General features: G+C 49.8%; 6 protein-coding genes across 6 annotated transcripts; 3 read left to right on the forward strand and 3 right to left on the reverse strand.

Moving 5' to 3' along the window:
• The first annotated feature begins 849 nt into the window (after positions 1–849).
• M438DRAFT_347991 (WD40 repeat-like protein) lies at positions 850–4,813 on the forward strand. Its single transcript, XM_029906030.1, has 3 exons — positions 850–1,487; positions 1,540–4,170; positions 4,222–4,813. The coding sequence occupies exons 1-3, from the start codon at positions 1,128–1,130 to the stop codon at positions 4,363–4,365; spliced, it is 3,135 nt and encodes a 1,044-aa protein (XP_029757673.1). The 5' UTR covers positions 850–1,127; the 3' UTR covers positions 4,366–4,813.
• A 229-nt stretch (positions 4,814–5,042) lies between these two features.
• On the forward strand, positions 5,043–5,908 carry M438DRAFT_279360 (uncharacterized protein; the record flags this gene model as incomplete). The annotated part of the gene is made up of 2 exons (XM_029901079.1): positions 5,043–5,306; positions 5,366–5,908. The coding sequence occupies 2 exons, from the start codon at positions 5,043–5,045 to the stop codon at positions 5,906–5,908; spliced, it is 807 nt and encodes a 268-aa protein (XP_029757674.1).
• A 54-nt stretch (positions 5,909–5,962) lies between these two features.
• On the reverse strand, positions 5,963–6,387 carry M438DRAFT_74708 (uncharacterized protein). Its single transcript, XM_029910288.1, has one exon. The coding sequence runs from the start codon at positions 6,227–6,229 to the stop codon at positions 6,017–6,019; it is 213 nt and encodes a 70-aa protein (XP_029757675.1). The 5' UTR covers positions 6,230–6,387; the 3' UTR covers positions 5,963–6,016.
• A 433-nt stretch (positions 6,388–6,820) lies between these two features.
• M438DRAFT_74720 (uncharacterized protein) lies at positions 6,821–8,367 on the reverse strand. Its single transcript, XM_029910289.1, has 2 exons — positions 8,046–8,367; positions 6,821–7,991 (listed from the first exon to the last, which is right to left on the reverse strand). The coding sequence occupies exons 1-2, from the start codon at positions 8,134–8,136 to the stop codon at positions 6,925–6,927; spliced, it is 1,158 nt and encodes a 385-aa protein (XP_029757676.1). The 5' UTR covers positions 8,137–8,367; the 3' UTR covers positions 6,821–6,924.
• A 232-nt stretch (positions 8,368–8,599) lies between these two features.
• On the reverse strand, positions 8,600–9,178 carry M438DRAFT_279400 (DUF1768-domain-containing protein; the record flags this gene model as incomplete). The annotated part of the gene is made up of 2 exons (XM_029901082.1): positions 8,600–8,821; positions 8,855–9,178. The coding sequence occupies 2 exons, from the start codon at positions 9,176–9,178 to the stop codon at positions 8,600–8,602; spliced, it is 546 nt and encodes a 181-aa protein (XP_029757677.1).
• A 2,268-nt stretch (positions 9,179–11,446) lies between these two features.
• M438DRAFT_347995 (amino acid permease) lies at positions 11,447–13,900 on the forward strand. The gene is made up of 3 exons (XM_029906031.1): positions 11,447–12,091; positions 12,145–12,633; positions 12,691–13,900. The coding sequence occupies exons 1-3, from the start codon at positions 11,806–11,808 to the stop codon at positions 13,680–13,682; spliced, it is 1,767 nt and encodes a 588-aa protein (XP_029757678.1). The 5' UTR covers positions 11,447–11,805; the 3' UTR covers positions 13,683–13,900.
• Positions 13,901–15,411: the final 1,511 nt, after the last annotated feature.

The raw sequence follows: 15,411 nt of genomic DNA on the forward strand, positions 1-15,411 counted from the left end.
TACAGCTGGTAGTTTAAGTCTTGCTGAACAAAGTCAAGTAATGAAATATGCTTTACGAAAAAAAGATCGTCTCTTCTTTGTGAATCCGATTGTGATTGATCAATCACCTCAACCCCGAATGCGTTTTTAACCTACTGCTTATAGGAAGATGTTTTTTCGGGTTTGAGGCAAATATCCAAAGAAAGCAAGCGAAAGTGCCGCTCTCTCTGGACATGGACTGAATTGCGAAAACCGCCTCGCATTTGGATAGCTAATTCAACAGGCATCTGGCATGCTGGAGTGGAGTTTGGTCGTGGTACCATTTCTCTATCTTGTTACTCCGTACTGTCGACCCCTGAACTATAACTTCGCAGTTTCCTCCACGTGAAGCCTAGTCGAAACCATCCATCAAAGGGCAGAAAGTTATCTGAACATGGAGAATGTCCGGTGAGAAAGCCTTTGTTGTCGTATTCTCGTACCGAATGAGATTGTTGCCTGTACAAGCAATGACCGTGACCTGCTGATCTGTGATTGCTTTATTCGATACTTCGCTCGGGCTTCTAGAAGGACAGAGCTCGGTACCCCGGAATGAAGAGCGATATACAGGCAGATCTCGATAGCAATGATGACCAGGTTGGACTACGAATGTGATTTAGCAGGACCATTCGTCGAGACAATGCAGGATTGAGAAAGATAAAGACTAAGTTCGCTGGTTATGCAGTCGGCAAGCAAGGTTTTCGTGGTCGGCAGAGGGCGCTTGGCTCGCAGGCGGTGGCGCTTTCGGACGGCCTCCGCAAAAACGGCAGGCAGGGAAGAGGCTTGGAACAAAGCGACTCAGGCAGCGAACGGCCTGTTTCCTCTCCGACCCATCAATCAACACAACGACCAGCAAACTCCGCATTATACTCGACCGTCCTTGCCCAAGCCCTCAAAGACGATGCTACTTTAAGAAAAGAGGCCAATCAGCCAACGACGTCTCAGCAACCTGAGCGTGTTTGTAGCCCTCGCATCCCCGTGCGTTGACTCTGTCGTCACGCTCCGGGGCTTGCACGAGACCGACTGAGTACTGCATCGTCGACGACAGCGACATCGACGTCGACAGGGACGCAGCCATCCGCTCTTGGCACCACTCGAAGAAGCTCGCCAGCATGGAACCTCCAGCCCGCCACGACCAGGCACGGGCACCGATACGCAGCACCCAGGCCTCATTCACCACTGCTCCTGCCTCGCCCGACCACCATCAAGACATGTCGCCCTATACCACCATGGCTCATGTGGCCTTTGCCCCGGCTACCCAGCAGACGGTTGTCACGACCACCACAACTACTACTGTCACTCTCCCACCTCTCTTGATCCGCCCGCCCAGAGACATGCTCAGCCGCGACCCCAAGCAATACCCTTTGGCATCTACTCCCACTCCGTCATCTCTACAACGCTTCTCGCTCGACGTCGGGGGTACTCCGATTGTCTACCAAGAGGCTGAGAACGCTCAGTCTTCCCTTGACAAGGTACTTGAGCTCGACACATGCTTACTGATCTCCCGCTGACAAGCTCCCCTAGTACAAGCTGCAGCAAGCCCAACTGCAACAATCCAACGGCCTTATTCGCAGCCAGAAGGCCTCTTCGCAGACATATCACACACCCACCAGAGCTCACGACTCTCGACCACCACCACCTAAAAGACCTGCTTCGCCGCCCAGCCTCGCCGAAGCCGCAGAGCTCGCCAGTCTTCATCGTCGTAGAAGACATCCTCGTTCGCTCCTGTCACGAACCCGCTCTGGCATCACATATCCACTCTCTACCGACCAGCAACCTTCTGCCTCAGAACCGACTTCCTCTCTAAACCGCCCTCTGCCCGTCACTCCTGATACTGACGCTGCCCTCGGAAACGACCGTGAACAGCAGCGATTGACGTCCTTGACACAGAAAGCTCGTGAATGGCAAGAACAACATGCAAAGCAAAAGGCTACACAGGCTGGCCCAAGCCACTCGTTCGACAGAGATGCTGCCACTGCAACTCCTCCAGTTGCCGAGGGCGATCTCGAACCCGTCGAAAACCCATACCCTCGTCTTGAGCAGCCCAGACCCTTGCCTGCCAGTCTACTCGGCGGTTCACAGCAAGATGCCAGCCTCCCAAGCCCCAGTCTTTCCCCTGTCACAGCCGCTGCCAACCTAGCTCGCAGCCATCAGCTTCTTCTATCTACTCGTGACGCCGACGACGAAAACGCTAGTCAGGTTTCTAGGCTGGATCTTGAGGACAGTATGATGACCGATCAACCCGATGCCCCTGCTAGTTCCAGTGAGGCCACTGTTCAGTCTCACACCCACCCAAATCAGGCCAATCCGCCTCCATTAACGCTCATGGACGTCCCCACAATGATCGACGCATACGATGCTTTACCCGAGGATATGCAGTCCTACTTGTTGTATCAAATGCTCAGACGCTCAACCAAGAAGACACTACGAACCGTTGCTTCGCTTGTCAACCCTGCGCTGAAGTGCGATCCCTTTGACGTACTTCCAGTAGAGTTAGGTTTGCAGATCACAAAATTCTTGGATGTCAAGAGTCTCTGCCGTGCAGCTCAGGTGTCAAAAAAGTGGAGACACCTGATTGACTCGGATGAAAGAGCATGGAAAGAACTCCTTGACAGAGACGGCTTCAACTTGCCTGACGGCGAAGTGGAGCGCGCAGTACGTGAAGGATGGGCATGGCAGGCTCCCTCTATGGACGGATATGAAGAGGACCTCGGTCAGTCAAGGTCGACCCGCTCGGTCTCTAGAGTCGTCGAGCTGGAGCCAATGAGTCCACTGGGCGCACCTTCAGTCAGCAGCGACGATGCGGGTTCTTCTGCATCACTGCGTATCACAAGAACCAAGAGAAAGGCCACCGGCAGCACTGGCAGTCACAAGAGACAAAAGCGGAAGGTATCCAGACGCCAAGACGAAGCCCCTCTTTGGCTGCGCGACTTCCAGACAGCACAAGGTCCCATGGCTTACGCAAGCGCTGCCGCCAAAGCAGTGCCAAACCCAAACGTCGGTCTTCCAAGTCTAGCAAACCTGCATCTTTTCAAGTCCATCTACCAAAGGCATTACATGATTGCGAAGAGCTGGATGGATTCTGAGGCAAAGCCGCGCCATCTGGCCTTCCGCGCCCATCATCGTCATGTCGTCACCTGCTTACTGTTCGACTCGGACAAGATTCTGACCGGTAGTGACGACACAAACATCAACGTCTACGACACTCGAACCGGTGTGTTGCGAAGAAAGCTCGAAGGACACGAAGGTGGCGTATGGGCACTGCAGTACGAGGGCGACACACTGGTGTCCGGCTCGACTGATCGCTCCGTTCGTATTTGGGACATTCCTTCTGGCAAGTGTCTGCAGACTTTCCAGGGCCACACCTCTACCGTTCGCTGTCTTGTCATCTTGAAGCCTGTCAAGATTGGTACTGCTGCCGATGGCTCTCCCATCATGATGCCAAAGGAGCCCTTGATCATCACCGGTTCGCGTGACTCGACCCTCAGAGTCTGGAAGCTTCCTCGTCCCGATGACCCACAGATTCATCAAGCCGGCCCTCCAGCAAATGACAGTGATAATCCTTACTCATTGCGTGTTCTTACAGGTCACCATAACTCGGTACGTGCTATTGCAGCGCATGGTGACACCCTTGTCAGCGGATCATACGACTGCACTGTCCGAGTGTGGAAAATTTCTACTGGCGACATGGTGCACCGTCTCACAGGACATTCACAAAAGGTCTACAGTGTGGTTCTTGATCATGAAAGAGGAAGATGCATCTCTGGATCAATGGACAACCTCGTCAAGGTGTGGTCCCTCGAGACTGGAAACTGCCTATTCAACCTCGACGGGCACACGTCTCTTGTAGGTCTTCTGGATCTCAGCCATGGACGTCTGGTCAGCGCTGCCGCAGACAGCACTCTTCGCATTTGGGACCCAGATAACGGAGCCTGCCAGTCCATCTTGTCGGCGCACACTGGAGCAATCACGTGCTTCCAGCATGACGATCAGAAGGTCATCAGCGGGTCAGACCGCACGCTCAAGATGTGGAACATCGAGACGGGTGAGTGCCTGCGCGACCTGCTCTCGGACCTGAGTGGAGTTTGGCAAGTTCGATTCGACGAGAGAAGATGTGTCGCCGCGGTGCAAAGGAATAACCTTACTTACATCGAGGTATGTTTGTAGAAGCAGACAGTATTGGCAGACGAAACTAACAAATTGCAGGTGCTCGATTTCGGCGCAGCTCGAGACGGTATACCCGAAAACAAGCGAGGCCACCGAATCGTGGTCGACCCTCGTGGACGCGAAATCGAAGATGTCGAAGCACAAGCAGAAACTGCAGCAGGACCGGCGGCAGGAGGGCAGTAAAGACGACGAAAATTGACGATTACGGATTACGACATGGTGTGGGCAACAAGACATTGGTTTCAGCGAAGGACGGAAATGCATTGAGGAAAAGGGAACAGAAGAAACGGATCACGGATACCCGAGCACATGAGCATAAGTAATGCACTCTTAGCTGCTCATACTTTTATCAATCTCCTTTGTATTGGCTGGCGTAGGTTCACTGAGGCGTTAGAAATGGGCAGGGTTTGGTGTTGGCGGAGGTCCAATATTGTCATTTGCTATCTCAGAAGAGTGAAGATGAAGGTTATTACAAAGCATAGATAGCTAGCTATTTGACATGAGAAGCATGAATCACTTCTTGAACTTTGTGTCTCATGTGCCAGGAAGACGTTGATGTGCAAGGCTTCTCAACTCCCTGTCGGTGAAGTTTGTCACTGATAATCGTGTGTAAAAAAGTACAAAGATTCTCGGAAAAAGGCTATGTCCAAAGAATGAGTTTCAGATGATCGTGTGCATTTCCAAAGGCCGAAAAGCTCCAGGCGTGGTGGCTACGGGAGATGGCTGTTGATGATCGTGTTCAGGTGGGGTTGGCTTGTGCTCGCATTGTGGGGAAGTGGCATTCTGTCATGTTGCTGTATGATCGACCCTTGCCTTTCCAATCAACTTCCATACCAAAACACGACTCGAACAACAACAGGATGCTGGCGTCCGGGTTCAGCAATGCGCCACTCTCCAAGTATCTGGTCATGGCGGTAGTCGCGGCCTCGCTTCTGGCCAGCATCACCGACAGCAAGCACCTATTCTGGATCATGGTCAAGCCGCACATCTCCGACTATAGACAGCTATGGCGATGCATGACATGGCCACTGCTATACACCAATTCGACCGAAGTCTTGTTCTCGGCCATGACGCTGTATCAACTTCGCATCATTGAGCGTCTTTGGGGGTCGAGGAAATTCGCTGTATGTCCAACAACCGATGCAACAACTGCCACCGGGACCATTGCTTATTGAAGTCATAGTCGTTCTTGATCTCGACACTACCATATACTGTGCTACTTCCTCCGCTCCTCCTCGTAGTCGTCATCCGACCACTCTCCTTCTTCAACATCAACTACCTTCCCGCCGGCCCGACTGCCATCATCTTCGCTCTCCTCGCTCAATACCACGCTGCCATCCCTTACATGTACAAGTACCAACTCTCTGCCTCTGACAATTCCTCGCCATCAACTACATCCTCGGCCATCAACCTCACCTCGAAATCTACATCCTACCTTCTCCCTCTCCAACTCGCCCTCTCCCAACTTCCCGGATCTGCAATCGTTGCTGCAGTAGGATGGCTAGTGGGATATGCATACAGAAGAGAAATACTTCCTGGAGCTGCGACATGGAGGATACCAGACTGGAGCGCTGGAAAGAGGGACAGAGAAAGATTTGAAGGCTTGAGGAGACGCATGGAAGGAGAGGCCGCTACGGCTAGTGGCTCCACAAGAGGGGAAGAGAATGAGGGTGGCAGAAGAAGAACTATCGGTGGTCAACTCTTGGATCAATTCAGAGGGTCTTGAGAAAGAGTTGGACTTGGTAATGAAACGCAAAGGAGATTGAGCATACAAATCAGTTCTATCAGCATCTCATACCAAAACGAAACGTTCTGCCGTCCGCATAAAGCTCTGCTATAATACCCAATCACCACTCCCAAACGTTGACTGAGATATAGTATCATCAGAGACACACACATCAAGGCAGGATTCGACGTACATCAACCACCCCAGAAACAGCCCTCCTGATGCCAAACACATAGCCAGGTTGGCGATCATATCCATCAAATCGCATAAACATATCCAGGAAATGATATCTTGACCATGAAATCTTCGTTGAGTCACCATCTCAACAAACGCCGTTCAATCCCGAGAAAAATCCATGCACACCGACCGCTATATTTCTGATCAGAGCAAGATGATTGGAAGCACATGCTCAGGTAACAGAGAGAAAGTACATCGGGTTGATCAACCAACGCAGGGGTAATTTCATCTCAAACACACGACTAGTCTATGATGCAGCCCGTCAAAATGCACGAATTTATTCAGAGAATGGTGTTGGGGTCAGGGAGATGATCACTTGCTGATCGCCTACTGACACTCTCTTTGGACCTCGTCCGATTCCCGAAAAACTTCGTGCCTTTTTACTGCTACATGGAGAGTGTTACAGGGGAGCTGAGAGTGGTGATAGGGGTGAGTGGATGGGTGGAGAGGAAGATGACAGGGCTCCTGAAGATAACCTCATCTCTTCTGCAGTGTGGTGCATAGCGATACGATCGTCAAGATGCAAGTAGGTTTTCAAGAATGCGAGATTGTCCAAAGAGAGGTTGGGCATGAGTAGTTTGCAGCAGTCACATTCATTCTGCACTATTCTTCCATCCAGTTTCGTGTGGGCAACCAACAGTTTTGGGGATCAGATGGTTGAAAAACCGATGCTATCATGATATTTCTGTATACTACTTTGGTTGATAGCGAGCTCGATTCAGCTACCCTCTTTCCGCGTTCATGTTCATCCATCACAGCCGATACTCCATTTCGGGTCATCAAGACCAAAGATACTCCAACTCACTGCCACCAGGGACCTCCAACATAAGGCCTTTGGCCTCTCGCCCATTTACGATCCACAGCATGCGGTTGTATTCCTGCTTCTCGTGAAAGTTCATCTTCGAATTTGCCCAAACTGCAAACTCTGCGGCTGCCTCAGCAGTGCGTACCTCAATAACCAATCTTCCGATCAAGAATGATTCACTCTCGGTGACCTGGCGTCGTGGAGCCAAACGATGCCCGGTGTCGATACCATCCTTCACTCGCTTGAGACGACGTTCTTCCTCTTCTTCCTTCATTTTCTTGTTCTTCAGTTGTTGAATTGCCTGCTCGAACTCTGCTTCTTGCTCTGCGATTTGTTTGTCCTTGAGTCGCAACTCCTCGGCTTTGTGTTCTGCGATTTGTTGTTCTCTGAGCCGCGACTCTTCAGCTTTCTGCTCGATGAGCTCGGCTTTTTCGCAAAAGAACTGCTCCCAGTAAGACCTAGACGAGTTTCCACTGTATAAGTTTCCGGTGTAACTTTTGAACGACGATTGGGCTCTTCGGAAGAGTTCCTTGTCGCTACAACGCGTGGGTAAATCAAGGTTGTTCGATACTGGGAGCTTTGGTTCGGTCTTGGGGTCTGAGCCTCGGATAATGGTGTTGTAGTCAGACTTGGGGTCGTTGGGCAGATAGATTTCGTGCTTCAGCTGAACCTTTGGGCTCATCTCGGAACCCGAATCGATGCCAGAAATACTGCTTACGCGACTGCGGCAATCATATTTGACGTCCTCATCCGTCGACACAGCGCTGCAACCTTGGTGGTGGGCATCGAAGTTGACCAGGCTGGCATCTTCGACGAAATGGAGTGGTGCGGGCTCTTGCTTGGTTGTGTAAATCACTCCCTCGATGAGTTCTGGCTCAATGGTCGGCGCATGAACCAGAGAGGAGATGGATTGGGCCAAACTGAAGGATCGCTCGCGATAGATGGGGTCAGACTCGGGCTCCTTCTTTATAGGGACGGCATCGTCATCCAGAGCCTTCATCAAGGCATCAAGTGCATGAGGTGTGGGCGTATAAGCTGTGACTGAAGAACAAAGTCAGCATTGCAGGAACCGAGAACGGAGGAAGATATAGCTACCAGGTGCATTCTTTGTTACGCCATTGCTGGACATCATGTCTCTGGGAAGGGTGCGTCGAAATATCCTGACTACTCGCCTGATACAGTTCATGAAGGCGAGAAGAAGACGGATGGACGTCGCAATGATGAATGAGGTCGGATGGAGGCGGATTGACGCAGAAGCGAAGCGAGTTTGATGGCAGGAAAATGTGTACGTCACCACTGACTTAGATTGTTTGGCGTTGGTCGTAGTGGAAGGAGGTAGAGAGCAGTCCCTGCCTCGGATTTGGACGATGTCCGCGACTGCCACTACTCAGGGCAGTTGCGATCGTGCATTTTCACAAGGGTCTTCCTGCGTCTATTATGTTACGGAAGGAGCGGATAGGATTGTTTTGACGTTATTGATATGGAATCAACGAAGCACACTCTCTCCCGACGAATGATGTTTTTCAGATAAGCACGGAGAGAGCACGCAGGATTACAAGCTTTCAGCCAGTGCCTAATTCAATGCGCAGTCTGCAGTCCCAGTGCGATGCGTCTGATACATCACACCGCTGACCTTGCTGTATGACGGCTCAGTTCTCCCTAGAGGTTTCGCAAGTAGCTTTCGCTTCGTGTCTGACCTTGTCTCGAACATTCATCAGTGCTATACCTAGCAGATTTTGACCCCATTTGTCGCGAGATGTCGTTTGTGCTTGTTGCGCATCAAAGCCGATGCCCCAAACGCGATCAAACCTGGATGCCTCTGCCAACTCTTGCTCACCTGTAGCCAGTAGTAGATCTTTGAGAGGTAAAGGCTCGCCGACATCGTCCATTTTCATAGAAGAAACATTCGTTGCCTGCGTGAACTTAAGATAGTTGCCTCTCTGGACGACGTCCAACTTGATTTGATCCCAAGCATCCACATCAAACCCTTCGACGTCGCGACCGAGCTGTTTTTGCTTCCGAGGAGATGTAGTAGCCATTATTGTTCTTGCAGATGTCGCATCTCCTGCGAGTTGTGCTTTGTTCCACATCATCCATTGCTCGGCGCAGTTGAATTCGAGACTGGAGTCGGGGTCTTTGAATCGAGATCGGTACCACTGGCAGAGGAAACCATATGGTTGTTCATCGTCTTTGAAGAAGAATATTGAGTCGCCAGCGGTTGTTCTCATCGGCGCGTACGCTTTGTCGGTTCTTGTTTTTGGCTTGGTTTGCTTGGTCGATGCAGCTTGTCGCGGCTTGTTGGCCTGGCTATTCTTTCGCATGTTGGAGGTGAACGCGGGACTCTGGAGAGCCGGAAAAAAGTGTTTGGGTTATTACCAAGACTACTTTTTTAGTTCTTGGAAAGAATCGGCCTGTTCACTGGGAAAGCGCCGAGCCCTTCTGGCTGTCACCGTCTACTGTCCTTGTCTCATCAAGCTGCGGTGACTCCAAGCGGAACGTGTTAAGCAAATTCTGACTCAGAAGGCATGGCCAGTAATGCCGCTCACCGAATATTGACCAGCAGCTCGGTGTGTTCCACAAAGTTAGAACTTCCAAGTCAGCTCTGACATTGTGTACATGGTTGCGGCGTTGTACAAATGGAGGAACAAATTGAGGAACGATCTACATCTTGAATCCTCAAACTGGTCGCCGCATCTGAGTGCCATTCGAGAATTCAGTCCTGCCTAATCGCGATACACGTTCTTCGTGATTGCGTGCAGCTCATAAGTAGACCACGTAATTCCAGTAGCTAAGGTGTTGTAAGGTGTCGCGGATCCCTTCTCGAATTCAAAATCACCATACCGGTACTGCGCATGCTCTGGTAACCGAGCGCATGCGTGTCCATATCGCTTAGATTTGTCGTTAGCTGGGAAGCACAAACGCTGTCAGGACGTCGGAGCTCGTCCCATAAGGAGAACAAGGGACCTGGTCTCTCGATGGACTATTCCAAAGCTTTGGGACCTTGGTGCATTCCTACAATCGCCTTCTTGTCGAGGTCCATTGGTGGAGTCAATTGGTAAGCATTCAGTCTTATTCCTGCCCTACCTGAGGGACAACGATGAGACATGGCATGATCGATGTTGAGAAGGTTGTAACAAGCTTTGTTCAAGCATTCGTAGGCCGAGAGATAGTGAAAAGCGAAGTTCGACTCCGAGTGGCTGAATTAAATCCTTATCTCGCGGCCAAGGAAGCCGCGATAGGCATGCCGAAGGATCATTTCTCAGACGTATTTGCATGAGCAAATTATCATACGCAGTACCAGGCATCATGAGATATCTTGTGCTTTTTCAAGAGGTTGAGAAGCTTGATGAAAGCATGACGCACCTTTGGTCGAAGGATGTGATGATGGAGCACAATCAAGCAGGCAGCGCGTACTCATTTCGGGTATCGATACATGGTGTTGGTATCCACCATTTTAGAATGAGGTAGCTCGAGCTTCGTAGCTGCAAGCAGCATGATGTTGGTGTCTGCATCGCGATAATGGTGATCTGCTCATGTCGAATGGGCGCTCAGTAGGAGAGCCCGGAGAGGGAAATTAGAGCGAGAGCTTTCAGTCTGCTTCTCCCAGCTGTGTATTTCCCATGTGATATTGACAAAGTCGTGTGGCTCTGGTCACGTCTGACTGCAGTCAAAGGTCTCAGCCAGTCTTTGTCTTTCATCCATGCCTTCGAGACTCCTTCAGATGTCGTGCATCTTTCACTGCAGCCGAGGAAGCTCTTTTGCAGCCAACAAGCACGAGCCACAGAGTTGGAGAAGCTTGGCTCCTCGGCTACGCCTGGCCCGAAGACAGGGCTTCAACTTTCCTCGAGTCCCCCACAGCCACTCCCCGTCTCAACTTCGTAAAGCCTCCAGCTGTGAAAGAATTTACGATTCTTTCACAGCTGGAAAGACGTCTTTTGAGAGCGCATCGAGGATCTAATTCGTAGAAAGATGCTCCGGTGTCAAACATCCTGCGTTCCTACAACTCCAATGTCGTGTGGGCCAGCAGCGGGAGCATCGCGAAGGTGATAGAATTCCGCATGTGCACAGGCGGGTTCGGGATCAGCGACAGCGAAGGATCCAATACTTCCGTGATTGGTGTAATTGTGTCTTCCATGCTGACGATCTCGCCGGCGCATTACCATTGTGTAACACACGAGTGTTGCTCGAGGATGTTCTAAGTGCCAAGGGCATTGCTTTTGGACAAGCACACTCAAGAATGTTCAAGAGCTGCCGCCGAGAAGGGCTTCAAGAGGAAGAGCGTCACTGAAAGCCGTTGGCTGCGACTGTACCCGATTTCTACATACGTGGAAATAAGTAAAGCCGTTGTCTAGACGGCGGAGGGTCGATTCCCCAGCTATTTCCAAACCCGGCTGTCAAAAGTATGTGTCAGCCAAATCGTCGCACAACGCATATCCCTATCTGTGTGGAGTAAACTCAACCCATGACCATCACCCAAGCTCGAGATCCTCCCATCATCACGTCGCAAACGTCGGTCATGGTTCCTTTTACGAACCCGGCAGAGGCGGTGGCGCCGCCGATATGGCTTTTAGATAGCGGACAGGTGCCAGCTAATCAGCATGCGTCCTGCAAGCCACATAACGGTAGGCCTACCACAACTCTATCGCCTCATCTTTTCAACCTGCAGGCCTTGGCCCTTGACGTAAATAAGGGACAGTGACACGGTTGGAGGTGCAGTTCGTTTTTTGTACAACCTCTGCGAACTCGGCCGTCGCATTCGCGAAACTCGAGACATTTCACTTTCTGTTTTTCTCTTCTTTCGCAAGACGCACTTCTCTCGCAATTTGTAACAGAGAGAACCACGACATCAACAATCATGGAGGACGCTAAAGAGGTCATCCCCGGTTCCGCATACCATTCGTCACCGGCCGACTCCTCGACGGAAGTTGGCCAGAACTACGACCACCCCAGATCATGGTCTACTCGCATGTTCGACAGCTTCAAGCGCGACCCAAACGCACATGCGACACCTCCAGGAACAGTTGGCGCAGATGGAAAAGTGTTCGACGTTGAGACTGCAAATGCAGCAACTGCCGACTCGGGGTTGGCTAGACATTTGAAGGGTCGTCACTTGCAGATGATCGCCATTGGTGGTTCAATTGGTATCTAGAAATCACATGCTTCAGTCATGTACTTTGCTTAACCATCTGTGCAGGTACTGGTCTCTTCGTCGGATCTGGTTCAGCTCTTGCGAATGGAGGTCCTGCCTCTCTGCTCATCGCCTATGGCATCATTGGTATCATGCTTTACTGTACTGTTCATGCTCTTGGTGAGATGGCAGTCCTCTTCCCCGTCGCTGGTTCTTTCTCTGCATACTCGACCCGTTTCCTCGACCCTGCTTGGGGCTTCGCCATGGGCTGGAATTACGCTCTGCAATGGCTCGTCGTGCTTCCGCTGGAGATTGTCGCTGCTACACTCACCATTGAATTCTGGAACGACTCTATCAACCCCAACGCTTGGGTCGCCATCTTCCTGTTTGTTATCATTGGCATCAACCTTTTCGGTGTCAAAGGTTACGGTGAAGCCGAGTTCCTTTTCTCTATCATCAAGGTCATCGCCGTCATTGGTTTCATCATCCTTGGTATCATCCTTGATGTTGGTGGTGGCCCTGACGGCGATTACATTGGTGGTCGTAACTGGCGTGGTACGTGAAATCAAGATGATCAATACTTCATAAAACTCGAGCTAATATCTTGCTTAGACCCTGGAGCTTTCAACCACGGTTTCAAAGGTCTCTGCAGTGTGTTCGTTACTGCTGCCTTTGCCTTTGCCGGAACTGAGCTCGTCGGTCTTGCTGCCGCCGAAACAGAGAACCCTCGCAAGTCGCTGCCTACTGCCGTCAAGCAGGTCTTCTGGAGAATCTTCCTCTTCTATCTGGTCTCGCTTACCCTCGTCGGCCTTCTTGTTCCTTCCTCCGATCCACGTCTGATCAATGGCTCCAGTAGTGCTGATGCCAAGGCCAGTCCCTTCGTTATTGCCATCAAGAATGCGGGGATTGACGGGTTGCCAAGTGTGATGAACGCTGTGATTCTGATTGCTGTTCTGTCTGTCGGAAACTCCTCGATTTACGGTTCCTCGCGTACTCTTGCCGCACTCGCCGACCAAGGTCAGGCCCCCAAGATTCTCGGATACATTGACCGTAAGGGTCGTCCCATCGCTTCTATTGGCATTGCTTCTGTTCTCGGACTTCTCGCTTTCCTTGCCGGATCCAGCAAGCAGACCGACGCTTTCAACTGGATGCTGGCCCTTTCTGGTCTCAGTTCCATCTTCACATGGGGCAGCATCTGCCTCGCCCACATCCGATTCCGCAAGGGATGGAAGGCTCAGGGCCACACTCTCGATGAGCTGGCCTTCAAGTCTCAGGCCGGCATTATCGGCTCCTGGGTTGGTTTCCTCCTCAACTGTCTCGTCTTGATTGCACAATTCTGGACCGGATGCTTCCCCATCGGATATGCTGATATGACTCCTGGCGAGCAGGTCGAGAGCTTCTTCGAAGTCTACCTTGCCGCCCCTGTGGTCATTCTGTTCTACGTCGTCTACAAGTTCTGGAAGCGCACACCCTTCATCCGCAGCCACAACATGGACTTGCACACTGGTATCCGCGAGCTCAACATTGCCGAGCTCATCGCCGAGGAGAGAGCTGAGCAGGCTCAGTGGCCAGCATGGAAGAAGGCTTACAAATTCTTCTGTTAAGCGATATCTTCGATTCTGCTTTCCCTTGCATTTTCTTGTACATATACCGTTCGTTTTTCTGTCGTGATGGGCAAATGATGCTCTATCTTCCGGTTTGGCTGGGGGTGGGGAGAAAAAAATGCATAAGCGATACAGGTCTTTTTCTAATGTTCCCTAGCTATCACGCTCGCTGTATAAGATATAATTAGACACAGGAATTGATGACTTTTACACACAAACAATTTGATCTGAAGCATGGGAAGTAGTGATTGAGCGCTTATGGGGGTGTCTCTTTCCTCTTTCGACCCACTTGTATACATGCAGCTAGCGTATGAGGAGGTGAGGTGAGTGTCGATGCGGAGACCCCATGGAGTCGGTGGTTGGCATTATGTAAAGAGTTGCAAGACGAATACGAAAGTGGAGTTTGCCTGAACTGCACAGATCCCATGGGCAAAGTCTCATCATGTTATTGCGTTACCGGAGCAAGGTCAGGGTCACCAATTCTCTTGGCATTGGGTATATAGCCGTGGCAGCCGCTAGTAGTTAAAAATCAACTTCGTTTAGCTTTTACATCTAGTAGCTAAGCTCTAATTAGCTAGCCTAGCTAGAGGTGCCCTCTATAGCCCTCGAAGAAGGCCCTCTTCGGTTATAACTACGAGTAGACCTCTTTCCTAGATAGTATCGACCCCTCCTACCGGCCAATATCGTAGCAATACGGACTAGGATCCTTATATATATAAAGAATAAGCACTAGACAACAAACTAACTAATTGTTAATCTATGTTATAGAACATCTATAACAAGCTAATAGGAAGATAAGGAATTAATCTCCTATCTTACTATTAGCTTATTATTAGCTTACTATTAGCTTACGCTTACTAGAGGGGTAATCTAACATTAGACGCAATTATCTCCTAAACCTTACGTAAGGAAAGAGGAGCAACCGAGGAGGACGAATCTATAGATTCCTTAGCTAGACGATTTTTAAAAAGAGATATAAGAAGGTTATACCTTCTTATAAGAAGACTAGACGATAATTACTCTAATATAGTATTTTAGCTTTATTCTTCTTTTACTACTACTACTACTAAACTTCTTTAACTAAAATGGACTTTAATATGGACGACGTAGCTTTCTAACTAAACCCTATTATAATAGGACTAGCAAACATGTAACTACTACCTTTATAATAGCCTTTTAGGCCCCCGTTATAAAACCCTTTATAATAGCTAGTATAGTAGCCTATAGGCCCTACCCTAAACCTACAACAACTAGCTATTACTTTAGAAAGCCTTTACGCTTATATTAGACGACTTAAGAACTAACTTAATATACCCTTATCTACGTAATAGAGCACTTTTATAGTAGTTCCTAAAACTAGTCTAAAGGTTCTAGTTAATAAACCTCTCGTTCTTAAAGAAAGAATAAAAAACGAGGATATTAACAATTAGATAAGTTAAATAACTAATTAGATTAGGTTATAAGAGACCTTTATCTTCCGCCGTCCTATAGTAGAAAATAAAAAGGTTTGGCTTATATCTTCTTACCTCGAGGGCGACCCCTTCGACTATTAGTAGGAAGGAATTGTAATAAAGTCTTTTACGTAACAACTAGATAAAATCTCTAAGAGATATATAGATCTCGACTAGATAAATATAAAGAAGCAACGCTTTAATTCTATAAAGTAGAAGGGTTCTACTTAGGTTTTTATAAGGGAGTTATTATTACTAGAGAGGCTAGGGTAGCCTCT

Source organism: Aureobasidium pullulans, assembly GCF_000721785.1.
Source record: "Aureobasidium pullulans EXF-150 unplaced genomic scaffold scaffold_18, whole genome shotgun sequence".
NCBI lineage: Eukaryota > Fungi > Ascomycota > Dothideomycetes > Dothideales > Saccotheciaceae > Aureobasidium > Aureobasidium pullulans.